Source organism: Prunus persica, chromosome G1 (genome assembly GCF_000346465.2).
Source record: "Prunus persica cultivar Lovell chromosome G1, Prunus_persica_NCBIv2, whole genome shotgun sequence".
Taxonomy (NCBI): domain Eukaryota; kingdom Viridiplantae; phylum Streptophyta; class Magnoliopsida; order Rosales; family Rosaceae; genus Prunus; species Prunus persica.
This window is the reverse complement of record NC_034009.1, coordinates 25,647,319-25,669,025: the sequence shown is the minus strand read 5'-3', so window position 1 is coordinate 25,669,025 and position 21,707 is coordinate 25,647,319. Positions and strand designations below refer to the sequence as shown.

At 37.2% G+C, this 21,707-nt stretch overlaps 4 protein-coding genes across 6 annotated transcripts; 1 reads left to right on the top strand and 3 right to left on the bottom strand.

Moving 5' to 3' along the window:
- Nucleotides 676–1,529, bottom strand: LOC18789275 (cyclin-dependent protein kinase inhibitor SMR6). The gene has a single exon (XM_007223446.2). It carries the CDS (start codon nt 1,266–1,268, stop codon nt 924–926), a length of 345 nt encoding a protein of 114 aa, XP_007223508.1. The 5' UTR covers nt 1,269–1,529; the 3' UTR covers nt 676–923.
- Nucleotides 3,093–8,406, bottom strand: LOC18788891 (glutamate--glyoxylate aminotransferase 2). Its single transcript, XM_007222737.2, has 14 exons — nt 8,053–8,406; nt 7,203–7,395; nt 6,999–7,064; nt 6,786–6,903; nt 6,329–6,410; nt 6,121–6,208; nt 5,850–6,008; nt 5,331–5,504; nt 5,101–5,232; nt 4,613–4,678; nt 4,439–4,503; nt 3,929–4,020; nt 3,669–3,825; nt 3,093–3,495 (listed from the first exon to the last, which is right to left on the bottom strand). Exons 2-14 carry the CDS (start codon nt 7,317–7,319, stop codon nt 3,366–3,368), a joined length of 1,446 nt encoding a protein of 481 aa, XP_007222799.1. The 5' UTR covers nt 7,320–7,395; nt 8,053–8,406; the 3' UTR covers nt 3,093–3,365.
- On the top strand, nt 9,252–13,820 carry LOC18793684 (coilin). 3 transcript variants are annotated; one of them, XM_020562574.1, is made up of 13 exons: nt 9,259–9,575; nt 9,670–9,734; nt 9,813–10,094; nt 10,244–10,468; nt 10,667–10,736; nt 11,005–11,082; nt 11,405–11,669; nt 11,817–11,848; nt 11,976–12,173; nt 12,439–12,510; nt 12,593–12,742; nt 13,209–13,347; nt 13,443–13,820. In XM_020562574.1, exons 1-13 carry the CDS (start codon nt 9,375–9,377, stop codon nt 13,628–13,630), a joined length of 1,965 nt encoding a protein of 654 aa, XP_020418163.1. In that variant the 5' UTR covers nt 9,259–9,374; the 3' UTR covers nt 13,631–13,820. The 3 variants fall into 3 exon arrangements, with proteins under 3 accessions (XP_020418168.1, XP_020418163.1, XP_020418164.1); XM_020562575.1 differs by having other exon boundaries at nt 9,260–9,575; nt 11,808–11,848; XM_020562579.1 differs by lacking the exons at nt 13,209–13,347; nt 13,443–13,820 and adding an exon at nt 12,851–13,129 and having other exon boundaries at nt 9,252–9,575; nt 11,808–11,848.
- LOC18793252 (protein-tyrosine-phosphatase MKP1) lies at nt 14,043–17,910 on the bottom strand. The gene is made up of 2 exons (XM_007227280.2): nt 14,923–17,910; nt 14,043–14,401 (listed from the first exon to the last, which is right to left on the bottom strand). Exon 1 carries the CDS (start codon nt 17,201–17,203, stop codon nt 14,957–14,959), a length of 2,247 nt encoding a protein of 748 aa, XP_007227342.2. The 5' UTR covers nt 17,204–17,910; the 3' UTR covers nt 14,043–14,401; nt 14,923–14,956.

Here is a 21,707-nt window from a genome sequence, read left to right as displayed (position 1 = left end):
CTTCACATAGGATCCTCTCCTAATTTTCCCCTCTCTCCACTTCCACATGTGATTTGTCTTCTACCATGAGACCTATCTATCAGAATAGCACTAGAGAGAGAGAGAGAGAGAGAGAGAGAGAGAGAGAGCCTTCCCTTTCCTTTCCTTTCCTTTCCTTCCCTTCCCCACTAATATCATAAAGAGTCCGAGGTGGGTGGGCGGTCATCAGTCTTCAGTCTTCAGTCATGGCGTGTGGGGGCACTTAGATCATGCATAGACCAAACTCTAAGTCTAAAGAGAAGGTGATGGCAGAGCTGAAAAGCCCAGCTGGGGCCATGGCCAAAGGCTTCTTGTGGGGCTTAGTTTTGGTTAGTCAGTCGATCAGTCAGCCAAAGGAACAGAGGAACTGCATCACCTTATCTTTTTAACCCATTGAAAGGGATTTAATTTATTGCCCTCTATTGTTGATTTTGACAACTTTTGGAGGCTTACTTACCAACATTTTGACTGCGATTTCTCATGCCTGCGCTGCGCATGATCATGAACAGAAGAAAATAAACTCTTAAAGAAAGATATCAAAGTTGAATGAGGAACAAGAGACAAGAAAACAGAGCAATCTCTCACTCAGCAGATACAGTCTACAGAAGAAGGAAACTCGGAGCAAATTAAGAAGCATGCAAATGAAACGAGGGTTCATTAACCAATAAAGCTAAGATTGACGATCTTTTATTTATTTATAATAATTACCTATACATAATTATCTCCTAGCTAGCTACCTTCCCAATACAAAGATCCTAAAGATCATGACTGACTGCAGACTAAAAATGAAAAAGTGAAAACCCAAAAGGAGAGAGACAAAAAAACGCAACAAAAACTAAAAGATCAGGAAAGAAAAGAAACAAATCATTGACGGAGCCAAAAGTTTTGAACTTGCAATTCCAAAGTCAATTGGCCCTTTCAACATGGCGTATAAACACAGTTTCTAAGTCGGGAGGAGTGAAGAACTCCCTAACACCAGCGCCATAATTACATTTCGAAGCAGCTGCTTTCCTCTTTCTCGGAGGAGGTGGACACGTCAGCCTCGTCGGAATTCTGGCTTCTTCACCCGTCGGGGTCGTCGAACACTCCTCCACGTCATCGCCGCCGTGATCCCGTTCTGTCTCTACGGGGTTTGTGTACAGCGGCTTCAACGGAGCCCGTAATGGGATTCCGGCGATAACCCATTTTTGAGTTTCAGAATCCAAGCCTATGTCCACAGGAGCTGGCTGAGACTTCCCAGAAAAGCCCATTTCTTTGTGGACCAATTGAAGCGAACCCAGTGAGATAATTATAGGAGAGAACAAAGGATCGAATAAATAAAGATGGGTTCTTTTTATTTTTCTTTCTCTGATGCGTAAAGGGGATGAAGAAACAGAGGAGGGAATAAAATGAAACCAGTGGAAAAGTCAGGTAAAAGAGAAAAAGGAGGAAGATGAAAACTGGAAAGAGGCTTTGGGTTTTTGGTTTGTGTTTCAGTGAAAGAAAAAAAGAAAAGGGAGGGAAGAGAAAGGTTGCGCTTTAAATGTGGAAGAGTAATGTTTCGATGTTCTGTTTATACCAATCACTCAAATCAGTCACAGAGTCTAACAGAGATAGAGTCACAGAGAGGAGAGAGAGAGAGAGAGAGAGGAAGAACCCGAGGAAACTCGTGACATAAGCAAAGTAATAAATATTATATTAAATTAATGAGAGGAAGAGAAAATAAATACGAGAGGATAGGTGAAGGGGTGCCCGTGGAAATAGCTGACCGCGGTCCGCGGACTTGCTGCAGTGGTGAGGTGGTGGCCCACAGCTCACATGAGTGTGGGGTCCACGTGGGATAGGCGTGGTAGGGTGGGGTATGCACTTATTTGTCTCCCTGAGCAGCAGAGTGCAGGGTGGTCCGGGGGCAGAGGATCGCTGCTCCGACGGTGAGTGAGGGGCAGAAAGGGTAATGACTTGGAATTTGGCGCCAAGATTTGGGGTCTGGGGATCACCAACATTGCTCAAATATTCCCCTCTTTTTATAGACGCCTGCCCTTTTGGTATTTCCGTTTTTATCTTTAGTTGCGTGCCACTTACCAATTTATCTTATTTCTTTGATTGGAAATAATAGTAAAACATTCGAAGTTCTAGATTTGATTCACCTACTCTTAATATAACTTGTTTTTTTTAAAAAAAAGATATCAATAAAAAATATGAGTTTTTATAAATAAAAAAATCTTGAATTCATTTTAAACAAATCAGAATTTGTTATAATTAAAAAAAAAACATACACACATAATGTGTACATATTTTTGTGGTATTTTTTTATATTTCAGTTATGTATAAATACATTAAATTTTGACTTTTAAATAAGAAAGAATGACTCACTACTTCTTAAGTAAAAAAAATGACTCCTTATACGAAAGTAGGGTTGGGTTGTGACTTTGTGGCCTTAGAATTTAACCTAGTCTTCCATACGGTTTTTTTGAACTTTGGATGGGTGACTAGACATAATGGTTCAATCTGTACAACTATATTAGTCTCTAGTACATGTTTGATTTTTCTTATTCGACTCCATTTTGAGCAATTTAGCAACCTACACTTGGAACCATTTTCGTGAAAATTGAAATATTTTCTGAGCATCAGCTTGTTTGTTTTTGTCAAAAAGAAGAAAAGTAAAAGAAGATAAGAGAAAAAGAAAAACAAGTACTTACTTTCGCATCCAAAATCAACCTTTCCTAGTTCCATATTCGATGCTGATAGACTTTTGATTGAAGTCACATATAATTCATGGACAAATCAAGATCAGCCTAAGATGTCAGAGTCCCCATTCCTCCATGCTTTTAACACAAATACAAAACAGTACTCCCATGGAAAAAATAAAAGTTTTTTTTTTTTTTTTTTGGATGGAGGAAAAGAGAGAAGTTGTGTTCCTCAAAGCGATAGGGCAACTGTGCTGGTAGGCTCACCTCAAAAGATAAAGAAACCAAAATGCAATGTCCCAAATTCTCAATGGGTTTGGATTTAGAGAGATAAAAAAAATAAAAATAAAGAAGTTATATTTATTTACTAGCCAAGCAAGAGAATAGAAAAAGAAAGACAAAAGCTAATGGACCCAAATGAAGAGTAGGGTAAAAGGCTTCAATGAAGTGTCACATCACTATTGGTCCCATTCTAGCTTAAAAGATGGAATTTTTAGTCCTCTGCAATTTACTGCAATTTACATTAGAGGCTGGAGAGCAGAGTTATAAATAGACATTTAATATGTAAGAGGTGAAAGTAATTTTGGAGCCTAAGATAAAAGAAGAGAGTTTTGCAGAGTATTATACATTCACCAGCTTTGCAAAAGCTGGATATAAGAGAAAACTTGCTTTGCTGGATTTTTACATCCTCGAATAGCCTCTGTGATCTTCATATTGCTCCATGAACTCATCATTGAACTTCTTGAAACTATCCATGATGGCAGGCATGTCTTCCTCAGCTGGTAAGATGGTTGTCCTCAAATGGAAGACCCTGCATGGGAAAAGGAAAAAAAAAAACCGATTACAAACTGTTGCATTATTGAAGCTAGTAGAAACATAACTAAATAGTGTCCCTCTTGTATGGCAGTGTAACTTACTACAATAGACTCTATGCATCAGAGATTCATACATACTCTAGAATAGAAGATTGCTAAAATTTATTACCCTTCTTTCTGTCCAAACCCTGATCCGGGGACAGTGGAAATGCCAGTGGCTTCCAAAAGCTTGAGACAGTAGAAAACATCCGCAACTTTTCCAGCTCTTTTAGCAGCCTCTATTGCTCTTGGTGGCAAGCGTATTTGAGGGAAGGAATACATGGCACCTAAAATCAATTTTCTTAACCGTTCATATAAACAGCCATAAAAAATCGAGGAACTTCAAAGAGTTGTAAGAACCAGTAATATTTATTTAAATCAACTTTTTACCTTCTGTGAAGTTACAAACAATATTTCTGCAGTTGTTAAATCCATCAGTCATTATCCTTGCTCTTCTCCTCAGAGATTCAAGGATCCCCTTGCTGCAAAGTTGATAATTAAAAAAATCACCATTATCTATTGCTTCAAGAAGACATCTCTTGATACCATTCATCCATTACTAATGTTCCAAATTTCAAACCCTTTTCTGAACTTATTATTGTTACTTTTTGATAAAAAAAAGCAGGACCAATAATTATCATTTTGGTTCATTGTATCTGAAGATTATGGGGCTTAAATTTTTTTATTTTATTATTAAAGAATATGATACTTTTCGAAAGGTTTTCATATAGATCAAATCCTTTACATGAAAATGATGGTAAAAGCTGCGTGAAAGCTTAGCAACAATCTAAGTAGCGATTGTGATTAAGTTAACCATGCAAAAGCAGATCGGTTTCTACAGTCCAGTATCCAATTAATTAAAGGAGTAAAAACATTCACCTATACTTTTAAAGGGCATACCTTTCCCTAACAAACTGCTCATACGAAATATCTCCAGGTTTGGGAGGGTTGACCATTAGCCCCATCTGTAAACAGACAGTAATTTTCTAAATCAGATAAACAATTTCGGACAGAGGGATGGGTGTCAACTTCCACATCGAATAGCAGAACATAAAATATTTAGTGCTCACTCACAAATATTTGTGCAGGAACATTGGGACTGAGTGCAATTGATGCAACCTTATATATCTCATCAACCGTCTGCAACATGAGATCATGAAAACAAACATAACAATGAGATCATGCTGATGTTTGAATCATTCCATTCTACGAAAGTCAAAAGATGGTCAGATTAATTTGAAAGGAAAACATCAAACAAGAACACTATTTTATCATGTGGCAAGAAAAAAGTAGCTTCAATAGTTTCAGTATTTCCTGTAATCTGAAAGTTATGAGGCCTCTAGTAGATCAAATCTTCTCCTTGATTTAATCCATTCCTTTCATAAACTTTATACCATTTTTATATTTTTATTCAAGTCTAAATGCTAAACCCTAAACCCTATCAGAACCATGTTGCATTACAAGAACGGCTAAGTAAGAACATAACTTCATTAATGCTGACAGTTGGAAGCATGTTTGGAAAAGTATGCGATGTAAGTAGACAACTTAATGGAGGCACAAACCTGTGGAGGAATGTTTGTCATCTCAAAGTACCCACCACGCTGCCCACATTCACCCCAGTATCCTTTGGACACAGTGTGGAAAGAAACAAGCTGGACTTCCTTGCTTATGGGTAGCCCCATACCCATCAACACCTACCCGTATTGTCAGGATTAAAGAATTATTTTTTATTTCAGCTGAAACTACAGGCAAAGGCTCATGCAGTTAATTCCAAAAGCTCAAGAATATTTACCTTTCTTGCACTAATAAAGGGGCGTTCATCCTGGTATATATTCTGCTGATAAACTTCGTCCCCGAGCAAGACTAGGCCTTCGTGGAAACAGAAGTTCAATATTTCTCTTAAATTAGCTTCACTAAGACACTGACCAGTGGGGTTGCCGGGGTTTATAATCACCATTGCTCTCACCTGATTGTGTTGCACTATAGATTTAGTTGGTAGTAAAAAGCACGACATGTAGCCGCTACTGTTATTGAAAAGCAGGAATAAGAAGAAACTGACATTTAACACTAAATTCTGGAGGTAAAGCGGAGAATGTTGGACAGTAAATTGTTCCTAAGGCATGCTAAAACAACTCTAAACTTAATGAAATCCACATATTGAAGATTAAACAGTTAACATATTAAAGGGTATGCCAAATGCCAATTCAGATTGTGGGCCGCTCCTATTCATCCATTCATCTAGTTTACTCTTAGTTTCAAAACAGATTCCCTGAATTCTTCCATAAACAAGCCAGAGGAAAAGCATACTAACAGTAATTCCTTTAGAGCGAGCCTGTGCAACTGACTGGCGAAGATTATTAAGATCAAGACCCCAATTTGCTGTTTCCTCAAGGTAATACGGAACAAGAGAACCACCAAACAGAGTTATTGCAGCCGAATAGAGTGGGTATTGTGGGACTGGAACCAGAACCTGGTGGTACCCAAAACAAGAACTAAAATGAAAAGAGAATATTTTATACACGTCTCTGTTTTCTATTTATGAGGACATTAATTTTTCTGTGTCATTTAGGAAGTTGCATTACCCCATCTCCTTCACCACGGATGATGGTATTCAAGATCTGCATCACACCTTTGCTGGCACCATCAGTGAGATATATGAGTTCTGGGTCACTGTCATTGGGCCACAAAAATAAACACCTTAAGTCACAACTTCAGAACAAAATTAACAACTTTATTGCCTCTGAAAAAAAAGAAGGGAAAAGGTAAGGCTTGATATCTAGCAACCATCACCTTGGATATCCATCACGTCTCTCAATGAACTCTGCCACTTCCTTCCTAACACCCGGAATACCTCGGGAATCACTATAAGCACCTAGATATACAACGTGAAGGAAAATTGTTCATTTTGAGTTCATAAGTGCAGCTCTTAACTTTTCACAAACCTATGGAACAACTTCTCGGCTATGCTTATTGCAGATAACGGGGTTCAAGCAGTCATGTTTTTAAAAATAAATCAAAGATCCATATATCAGCAATAGCAAGTTAGAAGGTACAACAATAGATACAAAAAAAATTCAGGAAAACCTAAGAATTGCCACAACTATTCATAACATAAAAAATTGATCTCGCTTTTGAACAAAACAAGAAAAGTTCCAAAGCCCCATCGAGATTATTTAGCAGGTGTGTGATTATAGTCCAATCCTTTTTCCCATGATAACATAACATGAAAGGCAGGTAAGATGAATACCTAGACCACCAGTAGTAATTGAAAGATAATGTTTAGCTCTTGAAATTGCATCAGCAGGGAAGATCAGTCCTACATTAGGGTCATCTAATAGGAATGGAGCTTGGCATAAAGCAACCACCTGTACCAGAAGATTTGCTTGGTCAAAACAAGAATTGTAGGGAACTTGAGTTAGCAACTCAAACAATTCAATCTGAAAAAAGTGAGTATGATGACCTGGCGAGGGAAAGACAGTGGCTTCTGTCCTAGAGCATGAGGGTTTCCAACATTTGTGAAAATAATCTGCATACAAGATACTGAAATAATGAGGCAGCAGGAATAGAAACTATATAAGTTAAGTTGATTACAGGTCAGAAGCATTGCAAGCCAATTTTCCAAGTGTGAATGCCAAGAAAACCCCAAAGGGACTGGTATCTATACCTTCTTTCCTTCCTTCTGAAGCTCAGAAGCTCGAAGATACAACTCGCCTCTAACAGCATATTGAACCTTCTTCACATTCTCATTCAGTGACTCGTAGTCCAATGCCTTAGGGGGCATGATGATAGTTTTACCTTCTTATACAGGTCTTACCCAATACAAGGAGAAGGCAAGGCAGCAAATTTATGTACACAACCTGAGGATTTTAGAAAAATTAATGAGAATGGGAAGGAAAGCCAATATTCAAAATTCAAAAAATAAAATATATGGTGTGGAGATGGGAACTTGAATATCGACCCACTCATCAGCCAACCTAAATCCCAGAACTCATTATTTATTTCTAAATTCAGTATGTTTTTCTAAGCGAGAACTCATTTAGCCAAAACAATAACACTGCATATTAATTATAAACTAGTTCACTGGAGGGAAGAATCATTCTGATTATAATACTAAATGCAACGCAAAGCAAAATCACACCTGAATTTGTGAAAGCTATTTAATATTTAAGAAATAAAGCAATAAGAGCAAGCGCAATCACAGACATCAAATCGCAAGTCTAAAGATTATATAACACAAGATTTCTTTTCTTTTTTTTTCTTTTTTTCAGAATTACCCAAACAACGACATCCCAAGTGGACAAAACCAAGAAAAGAAGCGATGAGAATGGCCAAGAGTTAAAAATTACAGAAGAGCCAATGAGACAACGATCACAGATCTTCACCAACAAATCAAACTTCAAGTTAACGACCAAAAAAAAAAACCCATCAACCCCATTTAGAAGATTAACACAGAGATATCAATAAAGTCCAAAATAACAGAGAAAAATAAGGAAAAATAATCAGAAGCCTCTTACCTGTGAACTTGGGTTGGTCTCTCTAAGAAAAGGGGTGGCGGCGAAGTCTTTGGCAGTCAAGGAAAAGCCAGGTATGTTCTGTTCTGCTAACTAAGAAAAGGGGACGCAGCACAAGTTCACTAGTGTAGTCTGACACATAAATATGAGTGATCAGAGAAAGAGGGAGAACATTATGTGGCACTACGGGAAATGCAATGGCAGCAGCAGAGCCACTGAAAAAATATAAATGGATTATTGGGCATTTTATCGTCATTTTGAGCCAAGGAGATAAAGCTCGTGCAAGAAATGTGGTGCAGCTTTAAACTCTGCGTCTTTGGTAGATAATGAGGCTTTGGCCTTTCGGGGTCATCTTCCTTTTTGACACATTGCGCCATGGTCACTCTCAATATCACTCATATTGAACACAATGTAGTGGTTCATATTTCTTCATTCATTCATCTTTCTCTCTCTCCTTGATTTTTTTCGTTTTCTTTTTTTAGCCAAATTTTTTTTTTTGGTTGCCAAATTTAGCATGTGTTTCACTTAGGCAAATTGCAAATGACATTATAATTTTACTAGCCCCATGGCTCATGCTCACGCATATGCCAATTGGTTTTATTTTTTTATTTTATTTTTAGAAATAAGAAAAGATAATATGGATAGTTATGTTCCATAAAAGTATGATCTATTATATGATTTTATTCTTATTTTTAATTTTTTTTAATATGAAAAAAAAATGAATTTACCATATTATTCTCATTTAATTGATAAAATGGTAGAATATCAAACATGTAGCAAATCATCTCATTTGCCAAGTCCGAAGAAACCCCAGCTTATCCGCTACAAAATTTGCTCAATTTTTTAACTAAATCATGTAAATAAGTAGTAGATGCGGGTTGGACCAGTTAGTCAAGACAGTGAAACTGCTTCATTATATCTAAATTCGAATTCCTTTCCCACTTGATTAGATTAATTTAGAGTAATTTAGAATATCACTTGCATAATAAACATGTAAACAAATGTAATAATTCCAATACTACATTGCAATGGAATCATCTTCAGCAAAGTCTCACAACCACCCATTCCTATAGTTATAGTACTTGTTTTTTTGTTTTTTGTTTTTCCCTTAAAAAAGGTACTATAGTAATAGTACTTCTCCTAATAAAATAAAAAACCTATAAACCCAGTATGAACCAGCGGCCCAGGCCCAGGCCCAGTATCACTGGCAGAACAACTGTCCAGGTAGAGGATCCTGTTAGCAGAGAGCTCTGAAAACCCCACCGCGGGTTTAAGAAGCTAGAGGATCCATTTACCGTCTGTTTCTGAGTTTCTCTCATGCTTTGATGACGACGATGATGGAGAGCGTGAGGCTTCGCGTCACATTCAAGGAGCGCCACATTCTGAGCAAGTCACAGAAGACAGAGGGACTCAAGCGAAGCTGGGTTCTACTAAAACCTCACCACCGCACCGTCTCAGACCTCGCCGCCCATCTCCTTCACGCTTTCGACCTCAACGCTTCTTGCCCCGATGGGCTTCTCATCTCCGTAAGCATCTCCTTTCCCTAACCTAATTCTCAAACAAAAAGAAATTCCTTTTGCAATTTCAACTCAAAAGTTTTCTGCTTTTGGTTTCTCGCAGATGGATGGGTTTGTGTTACCGCCTTTTGAGTCCACCTCCATTTTCAGGGATAAAGATATTATCAGGTCAGTTTACACTTCTATTATCAAAGTATGCGGTTTTATTTGGTGTGCATATATTCAATTTTTTTTTTCTGTACACAGTGTGAAAAGGAAAGGGGGCACATTGTCTGAAATTGCCTTGGTTGATGATGGGACGGACTCTCTTGAGATAGAAGAGATTGTGGAGAGGCGGCCTCTGAATACAGGTATAAAGCTTCTGGCTAATGAGGAATTTGAAAAGGAGACCGGAGGATATGAAAGTGAATCGGAAGAGGATGAACCTTACCAGTTGGAAGATCCGTTGACTGTAGAAGATGCACCCGAGACCGGTACAAGCAGACGTTCCAAGAAGAGGAAGCTTTCAAACAAACCTCAGAGCTCGAAGTATATATTTTACTTGATTTATCTGGTGATTTTGCAACTGCATGCGGTCAACGCATCTTTTGCTTAGTACATAGAAGCTTTGTGTGCAATGTGGTTATGTACACATTGTTTTCTTAGGTAAGTGATGTGACCACATTTATATCTTTCAGGAGGAAGAGAATTGAATCTGCTACGACTGAAGAATGTTCAAGTTTTCCAGAAGACCTTCAGAATGATGTCCATGCAGAGAAGCATCAGTCTCGTCTCCTCCCCAGAAAGAGTCGTTCCAAGAAGGACAAGTCATTTGCTGGAGAGGATGAACTGGATAATTTAAGCACCCCTCAAACTGATAAAAGAACCAATAAAACTAGTAAATCTACGTCCAATGGAAAGAGGTAGCGTTTTGGCCTTGTTATATGATGACGACATGCAATATTTATGCATGTTTCTTAAGTCCTACACTTTAGTCTAGGTTTGGGTGAACTAAAACATGCTATCTCGTGCTATCGGAATTTTATGTTGCCAAATTTCTGTAAACATCTAGTGCTTTCCATTTTGCTCATTTATTCTTTTCCCTAATTTGTGCTTTATAGGTCCTGTCAGCTTCAAGAGGAGGAAGTAAAAGGTGTGGTTTCATCTGATACACCTGGTGGAAGTAAAAAGGTATTAGTTGCCACCATTATCTGAATTGTATGTGTTGTTGTCATCTTACTGTATTAATTTGCAACAATATAGTTTTTGGCATCTGTAATTATCAGAGAATTTTTACCTCAGGAAGTGAAATTTGGCTGAAGATATATGATTGCCACGGCTTGCATATCTTGATTTACATGGAGATTCTGATGTTGTTAAAGGAATCTTTGTCATACGTTTCTCTGATATCAATTATAAGTTTAGATTTGTGAAATCCTTTTATCTTTTTGTGTATCAGTTTCCTAGTAGAAGTGCTCGACGTAAAAAGGCCAAAAGGCAATGGTTGAGGGAAAAATTGAAGGGTGAGAAGGAGGAGGTAATGTGGTGTTTATTAATGATAAATAGATATAGATTCCTCTTTCACACATATGCATCCACACGTGCACATGTGTATATAATCACTGAAAATAGTGAAATCTATCACAAAAATATTCAGCTGTCCATAATGAATGTTGCATATGTACAAATTTTTGTGGTTGCCATCATAAGTTGGTATATTGAAGTACCTATATGTCCTTTTGAGGAGTATTTTTCTTCATCTTAAGTAGGTCTTCTGAAGTACCTATATCTGTTTTTTCACAAGTAGGGCCACTTTTGATCCTGAACTAATATTTTGGCTGTACTGTTCCAATTTCCAGCTCAATAAGAGGCAATTGCTCAAACCAGATAATCAGCAATCGTCTGGCAAAAGTAATCAGAGATGTCCTGAAGAACATCAACAACCAAACACAGACAATGAAGAGGATGAACAATCAAACGCAGATAATGATGAAGGGGATGAGCAACCGAAAACAGATAATAATGAAGTACATGTGCAACCAAGCACAGACAATGATAAAGAGGATGACGTTGTTCCTGTAGTAATTAGGCCTGGGTACATTCGGTTTGAAAACCTTGGAAAAGGTGTGTATGTATCGGAATCTTCCGATGTACAGTTCAATTACTTATGGCATTTGAGTTTAGCAATTTATTTTATGAGTTCATATGCTAGATTAAGAAATACTTGTGACTCTAATTATCTGATGTATGTACCTGTTCCAGTGGATGCAGATCATCCTATTCAGCAGAATAGAACCCCAGTGGTATGTTTTTCTTCTTTAAACATCCATGACTTAATCCAATGAGGTCCATGATTTTCATGCTGCACTCTGTTTTGGTTTTGGAATTTATTGGTTCCAAACTTGTAATTGTATGTCCTGCATGCTTCAGGAAACTTTTCAGTGGAATGGAATAACCAGCAAGAAGAGGGGTCAAAAATGGGGTATGGAGAAAACACCACATTCAAGAAAAAGTGACTACAAAGATCTGAACCCAGAATCGCCTGAAGCATTGGGTAGTGAAAAAGAGATTCCTGTAGATGATCCCATAGACTTCAATAAGCTTGAGCTCTGTACCACTTTACCTGAGGTTTATTTTTTCCTAATTTTCATTTTGCTTTCATGGATATTGGTTTCCCTCATTGTAGGAAACAATAAAAGAAATAAATTTATTGGCAGTTGGCTTTGTACTATCACACCTTTTAGCTGCTTGAATATTTCTTGAATGTCTTTTGAACATTTAGTTCATATTCTGGACCACTTTCGGAGTGAATAAATTGATATAATGCCAGATAGCCCTGTAAGATGTTTTCCATATCAAGTAATTCAATCCTTTCGCATTTAATTTCTTGCAGGAAGGTGATCAAATTGCATATCGTTTGATTGAATTATCAGCATGCTGGACCCCTGAAGTTTCCTCATACCGAGTATGAGTCTTTCTTCTCTTAAATGTCTATTAACTCTTTGTGGATATAAAATTTACCATAAAAGATTTACTTGTCCCTGTAGGTTGGAAAAGTGTCATGGTACGACCCTCAATCAAATAAGATTATGCTAGTACAGGTTCCAGGATATCCCATTGTTTTTGAGGAGACAGATGACGAGGCATCTGATGTACTACCAGATGCTTCCCTTTACGGGGAAGATGGCTCTCTAGAGGTACTTTTAGTGCAGTCTCTCAAGAACTATTATAATGTAGCAATAATTTCAAAATGGTTTCAGCCATCTCTCTCAACTTCGATTAGGGCTAACATTTTCATACACCAGTGGTGTAGGCTCAACTGCACAGATAGGTGGATTTGCAATTGCCATTTGCATTCCCATCCAATGTATATTCTTCCACCTTCGCTTTTGCAAGTTCACATAGCGGTTAACCCCCACTCGACATTTGAAACTCCACGGCTGGTGTATGAAATATCAATCCCTTGGTCCAATACTAAATTCTTCAAATTTCATTTTGAGGCTTGGGGTTTTTGCATGATCTAGTTATATTGATGGCCAATATTGGCATCCTGCGACCCTTGTTGTAGTTATGTACTACCATCTTTTTTCTGCCTAGCAGTGGCTGTGAACAACTTCTTCATATCTTTGATTGCTAGCATCTGACAGGTAATGATCCTTGCAGGTAGATTATTCTTCACTTATTGATGTCCGCATTGTCAAGCATGGCAACCTGAACACAGCAAAAGCAGTCACTGGGGATCAAAATGCTGCATCAGGTCCCAGACTCAACAATAACAAGGAAATTCATGCTGCACCACAAGGTACTAATTGGATTTCCATGCTCAGAATCTGTTTAATAAATTTTTTTGAATATGATTCGTTTACATGTATAGTGCATTCTTGTTTACATTTGTAGAAAATGGAAAAGTAAGCGCATGGGATGAAATCAGCCAGGCATTGAATGCCAAGAAGGCAGAGCTGTCTCAGTCGGATGGTTGGAGTAGAAATGAGGGCTTGGTAAGGAACTCATGGTCATATAGAGGCTTGAGAGGTAGCGCATTGGGTCCAATCGTGGCTCGTTTAAGAACGCAAAGTGGGCTGTAAGGAAGATCCCTAGTAGCATTGGGGTAAGATGTCTCCTATGGGTTTCTCAGTTAGATCATCTGGAGTCCATTGTTTTGGGAACTTTGACAGAAGAAATAGAATACGACTGGTTGTAAAAGAATACTATTTGGGGTGTGTGTAATGCGATGTGAGGTCGTTGGTTGCTTATCAAGGTTCTCTCTCTGTCTCACATGTCATGGGTTTTGTTTTTAATTGACGACTTCATCAAAGCTTGCCCCTAATCTTGCCAATGGCTAGTTATAATGAGCTAATTAATAAGCTTCTTCTAAAATTAGAATAAAGAGTCGGAAAAACTGGTTCAGCTTGCATCTAGGTACATCAACGAATGAACCTTGGACAATTTCAATCATAAAAATACCCATTTTCTCAATTTCAATCATAAAAATACCCATTTTCTCAATTTCAATCTTAAAATATGAGTTTGATTTTCATTTCAACCTAAATGGCAACACCTTCGGTGCTGTACAGGAGGAACAAATATACTTAATTCACTTATTTCAATTGTGACAATATTTAATCTGCCTTGAAAACAAAAATGTAGTAATAATTCCTATCAGCACAAAGCTGATTTGTTCTCTGTACATATTTTCTGTAACCACTCCACAACATCGCACAAGCAGATATGAAACACTTTACACTGCCGGGATGCCAACTCCCCTTGCAAAATCTGCAACTGTTTCATCCCCACATTCCTTCATTAGCTTGGAAGATCATGAACCCAAATCCTTCCAATTTCTGCTTTAAACATGCCTGCAGATACCGGATATCAATTTTAAATGTATGTTTAAACCAAACATGTATGTTTAAAAACAACAAATAATCATCAACATGGTCCAAGAAAATTGATTAGCAGCAAACATCAAATAATAGAAAGAGAAACCAACTAATGAGATTTTTTTTTTTTTTTTTTTTTTTTTTTTTTTTTTAATGCGGAAAAGGAAATTACAAAGCGAAACTTCTGGGGAGGTTATATTAGATTTTTGGCATACCTATATTAGAGGTTGGGCATATTTTCTAAGAAAAAACAACTTGTAAACTATACTGTAACTTAGAAAACAAGAATTAAACAACAGTTATGTTGGTAGAGATTTTTATATGATGCTAGATTTAGTTGATTTATTTGCTATGCAACATGTTATAGAATCAATCTAATTCAAGGATGTGCACTAATTATATAATGATTAGATATTTCCGAAGTAACTAAGCAATAATAAATTAATAATAATGAAAAACAGAGAACAAACAAAGAAAAAATGGGCAAAGCAAAATACCTGTACAGGGGCATTCATAGGCAAACCCATGCGATCAAGGAAGCTGTGACCTACGGTACAAAACTGGGTTGATCACTTGTGCAGTGTGGCTGATCATTTCACATTGCAATTCCTTTTCAGGGTTACTAATGTCCACATCTAACATTTGCTCTTCTCTGTTGCTCTCATTTTCAGATTGGTTGCAATCAGAGTCCATCGCATCATCACCCATGTCAGGTAAAGAGAAGGACCATGATCGTACCAAATTCCTCGGAACTTCAGGCGATTCATCCACTGATGGTACCAACATTCGAGGTGGAGGATTACTCCCTCTGCGCTCTGCAAGAGAGGGGGAATTCCCTTTACATGGCAAACATGAATTTGCCACTTCCAAAGTAAAATTAGCAGAAAATGTCTCTTCAGGTGAAGAAGGAGATTTTTTGAAAAGTAAGCTTGAGTTATCTGCCAAAGAAATATTCTTAATATAAGATGGATCCGTAGATTCCAAGCCAGAAGGTGAAGGCTGTTGAGAAGACAAACATGACAAGTCCGACCAATTAGAAGATGATGGTGAAAAGGTAAATGAACTAGAGTAATCAGAGTTTGAAGGGGACAGTGTTGGGGATTTGGAGCTGAACTTAGGACTGCTGTCAGGAAAACAAGAAAAAGAATCCGGTGAACGACAATGAGTTGTAGGTAATGATAATTTCTCGGTAAAAGGAACAGAGCATTCTACTTCTCTAAAAGTATCTCGTATCCTACATGGGCTGCGACTTGGAAAGCATTCAAAGGAATCAGCTGAGCTACGAAAGTGGCGTGATGCTGATAATGGTGATGAAGGCTCAATCAGGGAAACAGGGTCTTCTGCTTCTTTATGAGTTTCCACAACCATATCCAACTCATCACTGGATGGGCTAGTGTTACAATTCAGCTCAGAAGACGTGACCAAATCTTTCATAATGCCGCTAGCAAACTTTTGCCGCAATCTACCCCATCCATTTTCTCTGGCTGGAAGGCAAGTTTCTGATTCAGTATTAGATACTGAAAACGGTGGGACAACCCCACCTGCAATTGCCTTATGGAAAATTTCGAAATCCAAATCATATTCAACAACCTTCCTTTCACCCACCGGAACACACCTAGATGCAGCAACCTTATCGCCTCCAGAAGATAAAGTTTCTACCTTTTTCACATCTGTCTTGCTGTGATCTTCTGCTAAGACCCCACTGGAAAGAGCGTCCCAAAATTCCAAAGGTTCTTCACCTTCCTTGATGTCCACAATCGGACCCTTTGCCCTCTCATACTGGATGACCTGAAAGGCAGCTGCCCTTGCATTATCTGACATCATTGTGTTGCAATCCTTTCCAATCCAGACATATAAAGCCGATGGAACATGCACAACGAATGCTCCACGAGAGTCAAGTCCTTGTGCACCTGGATGGCCTAACGTCTTTGGCACGAGATGAAGAGGATCATATGATGAATGCGGGGCCATCCGGTACATCCTTAACATGGAATTTGGGCTTGCAGGCACAGCATGTACCCTCTTCTGGCACTGCAGGAGTTGACAAGCAAAACCCATATTCGGGTTAGTCACCCCTCGAGCGGCCTTCACATACTGAAATGCATCTTCAAAGCTCTGGCCCTCTCTCCACATGAGGTATGCAATGACCAGAGAAGTTGACCGAGACACTCCCTGACAACAATGCACAAGAACTCGCCCGCCTTGTTTTCGAACATCTTCAAAATAATCAAACACATCATAGAGTATACTTGTAATGTCCTCCGACGGGCTATCTTTCAACCAAAGTGTCTTGTACACAAGATCATTCTTGAAATACTCGGGAGAAACAAACCCAACACAGTTGAGCACATGGGTGATTCCGTTCTTCCTCAAAACCTCACGGTTCTTAGCCACCGCATCACTTCCTAAGTATATATGATCAGCAATTCTCGAGCATTCTTTATCGAAAAAAGCAAGCTTATCCTTCTTAAACTCAAATTCTCTCCCGGGTTGTTCTGGGTTCGAATTCGGAAGGGGTTTAACTGATCCTCTTGGGGTTTGGGGTTGAGGCCATACCCCAAGATCATCAGAACCCGCCCTTGGCCACTCCTGAACGGTGTTCCTAGCTATTGAAAGGGGCTGAAGTGGAGGTAAGCAAGACCTCGCTTTACTATTCAGCTGTGGCCTTGGATATGGATTGTTAGGTTTAGAGGGTGAGCGGTCAGACCACGACACCGACCGCAAATACGTTTTCCGGGTATTTCCGGCGAGCCGGTTTTTCTCTTCTTCGCCTAACATCTCAAAGTGGTTTGACAACAATTCTAAAAACTAACTGGTACCCATTAAAGGATTCTTCCGGGAAATGACATAGAAGCCATCAAGTTGAACTTTTGGAATAAATAGCATGGTATTGAATTTTCAGCATCTCTCTCTCTCTCTCTCAATCTCTGCTCTTTTTCTCACCTAAAACCCTTGACCACCCTTTCTCTCTCTCTCTCTCTCTCTCTCTCTCAGTAGAGGTTACAGCTTTCAATCTAGACAGTTGATTAAGAAGGAAATTCAAACACGAAAACGACTGAGTAAACCCTAGCTCAGCTCAAGTGGGGCGCCTAGATTCTACCAATAGAGACAAGAATAAAATAGTTAATGGGATTTAGTTAAAAATTATATAGTCGATATTTTTGAAGAGAGACTTACTTGAAACTTTGAAAAATAAAAATATCTCTTCAGCTGAAGGGTCGCTTGGTGTTTGTCTGTGACAGACTTTGAATCCCCATAGAGACAGAGAGAAGGGAAAGATAGGAAGAGACTTGAGTTTTGGAGAGAACGAGTTGGACTGAGTCACTTGGTTGGGGTTGTTGGCGGGTTGGTTTTTAGACTGGAGAAGGAATGGGTCAAACTGCCACGCCATCATTCACGAATGGTCTAACAAAACAAGCATGCATGTCGAGTCTTGTGATGTCATTTATGTATGTATGTATAGTTCGGAGTTCAGACCGAGATTATGGGGAATACATGAATTTATAATTATTTTTATTTATAGCGGATATTTGGAGAAATTATTGCATGATATTTAAATACGGGATGTAGTTTAATTCTGTACTAGTCTCTCTGCACGCGCTTCCGCGCTTGCGAGAGGTTTTTTAAAAAAATAAGTAAATTTATTTTAGAATTAAAAAAGATAATGGGTAGTTGTGTTCCATAAAAATAGGATCCATTATCTGCTTTTTCTTTTTCTTTTAATTTTTTTAAATATGAAAAAGTGTGAATTTACCATATTATCCTTATTTAATTAATAAGTTTAGTTCTTAATGTTTGCATTAACTAAGGATATTTTCTGGTATTTTGAATGTTTCACCATTCTCTGCCTTTTGCTTTATATATATAGATGAATGAATTCGGATCTTCTGTTATAATTTTTTTTGCTATGATCTGCTTTACTTTTATCATCTCATTAAAATTTAGTCTAAGAGATTTAAAAGTTGACACATCATCCTAAAACAAAAACTCAATTTACTTCTAATTAAAAAAGAATAAAAATCCCTAACACCCAACTAATCGTAATTAACTCCCAGCTGTTTTTTTTTCCTCCTTATTCATGTTCTGTTCTGTTTTTTCTTTTTTAAAAAAAAAATTTATCTCTTTCTGTCATTCTCTCCTTTTTTTTCTCTCCTTACCAAATTCTTCGGTCAAATCTACTTCAATAGCTTGTAAAGCAAATATTCTTCTACGAGGCGGTAACATATGAGTGCATTTTTGTCTTACAAGAGGATGATTGTGGTTTTCCATAAAATGGCTAGCCTAATACTTACTATTAGATTTATTCAACTTAATGCCTATTTTAGCATTACAACCCATCCTTGTTTCTGTCCGAGAACTTTTAGTTAAATAATATCGCTTATCTTTCGGTCGAAAACCCTCCTTATAACAAACAAATACTCTTGAAATTATTTGAGCAGTATTCTTATTCTTGTTATGTGAATCTCTTCTAATATTGAATCCTGCTCTTCGCCCATACTCATTATAAAACTCATATGCAGCTTGTTTTGAAAGAATTCCATATCACATATGGGCTTATAATGTAAATTATCTTCACAAATTGTAGCGACTGAATCTTTCATTCTCAATCTATAAAACAAATATAATAATGTTAATCTATCATACAATGATAACTGTCAAATTTATATTTACAAATTAAAAATGAAGGATGGAGGTAGATATACCAAAACATTAATTGAAATCCAATTCAAAGCGCCACACACAGAAAACCAATTAGATAGTCTCAATGAGAAAGAGGAAAATTTTGAATTGTTGCAGACATAGGAACCAAAAAAGAAAAGGAAAAAAACGAAAGAAGCAACGCATTCAGCAGGGACCAATAAATGAAAGCATATGTAGCATGAATCAATAAATAAGAGTATGTATCAGGGATAAAAGAAAAAGAAAAGCATGCCAAATAATCTTGCTTACTTCAATTTCACGTCTTCACAGTAGCCTTGCCAATATACTCACACTAACCAAAGCTAAGGTAATATGAATATGAACGTAAATAAGAGAAGAGGACATAACTTGAAGCAAGAAGGAGAAAAAAATAAGAGAAGGACAAAACATGAAGAAGAAAGAAAGAAGAAAAAAGAAGAAGCTTTGGACGTTAAATATCCCGTTAGTTAGGTGTCAGTTTTTTTTTTAATTAGGAGTAAATTGAGTTTTTGTTTAGGACGATGTGTCAACTTTTAAATTCCTTAGATTAAATTTTAATAAGGTGCGTATGGAGAACAAAAGTAAAGCATATCATGGCAGAGAAAATTAGAGCAGAGGATCCAGCGTGTTATAGAAGTAATATGAGTAGATATTAAGATTAAACTTTTTCATATTTAACCACTAAAGCTGCAAGCAGCACAATAGTGTTGTGTTAGGTACCGTTTCAAGTCTCGGTAGTCTCGTAGACTGTTATGATATAAGTGAATATTTTTTTATTAACACTATACTCTAAGTGGTTTTTTACTTTAAGTTTGATCAAAAGTTTTAATTCAGTGATTTTTAGCTAAGCTGAGAGCCATGGAAAATGTGTAACATGTGCTTTTCAATTTCAGAAACAAGTAAAATATCAAATATTGCACTTTATACTATAGTGAGGGCCAAGTTCTTTAAACATTGCACTCAAATATGTTTGTGTATTTTACTAGTTTTGTTTCAAAAAAGAAAGATGAAGAAGTCATCCAAAGATGGCTGGAAAGTTGGAAAGGAGATTAGGGACTAATTAAGCATTCAAATCACATAATAAACACTCTAATTCCTAGTCGTACATTCTAGTAGTTTGATCTAATACAATATCTCGATGGATCAATCTTTGAACCTCACAGTAAACAACAGAAACTAATGACTTGTTGATCTAGGTTTATTTTTTGTTCTTTTTTTTTCTCGGACTACCGCTAATTAATTGATATAGTTTATTCCAAGAGCATTCCCAACCAAAATCTTAGAAAACAAGAAGAAGAAAAAAGAGTAATTATTTCTGGAATCCCCAAACATTAGCCCCCAAAACTCCATAAACCCAAGTAGCTAGGAGGTGCCAATTGGTTCTATTCTCATGGCAAATTGTAAAAAAATATAAGTGACCAAAACAAAGCCTTGTTGGTCAACAACGGTGCTGTGTGGGGGCTTCACATTTTTCTAACCTACTGAGATGAAGAAGCAGCAGCAGTTTGAATTTGACCAAGGATTTAATTAAGACAAAATTAACAAACCCTACTGCATGTTTGTTCAATCAAGTGGCACGTTTTGTCCAGTGTGCTCGATTTATACAAAAATGGCCGACGTCCTTTTTTTCTTTCTCTTTTCTTTTTTTGGGGGTGAGAAATGGACGTGCATTATAATTTTATGTGAACGCAAGACCCTTTCAGTTGCAGTCAACGTCGGTTGCACCAGGAAACATAAATAAATAATTTTTGGCAGAAGATAGAAAAATAACAGTCAAAAAAGGTGGGCAAGAAAGAAAGAAAATAAAGAATCAAATTGCCTTTTTTTCTTTCTTGTCCGGTCCCCCACTCAAAGTTGTATTTGTATTTTGTAGTGGTCTTTTAACTCAACCCTGGTGGCCTCATTATAACAAGGGGACAAATAAAACTGTATATCATATCATGGATAACTCTTAGGAATTGCTGAGCCAATCAATTCTAAGATATATTTTTCTGAGAATATGTGACAGAATTAATACTTGAAGATTGTCCAAATTGTAGATAAGATGGAAGCTTGGTTTTCCACTTGTGTGTGAGTTGGGATGATGGAATATGTTTCTAATAGATCATAATCATGGACGACTCCTTTCTATTTATAACGTAGTGCCAAGTGAAAAAGAGACTTTAGAAGAGAATATGACATTGTAATTTGTATGTATATCATATTGTTGAAGATATATTTCGAAAATTCCGCATATGTAAAGTAATAAGAGTCAAACTTTGACTATAATATGAGAGTGAATATAATAGTATTAGAATTATGATTAATAAATATGATACATATAACATTACTTGTTTATTATCGTTTTACAACTAATTGGAAGCAAATGAGATTGGCCTAATACAACCTACTATAGACATGTGACATCGGTCTAAAAGTTAAAGTTAAATAACTTGATAACTTAAGGACCAATTACTTCCCTTCTTACTATGTAACTAGAAGTTCCTACATTCTTGTCAATAGTAGTGTGACATGTGTGCATAAGTTTTTCTTTTTGTATTTTTGATAAATTCTTTTTGCATATGTGTCAAACTGTAATTGACAAAAAAGAGGAGTATCTTCT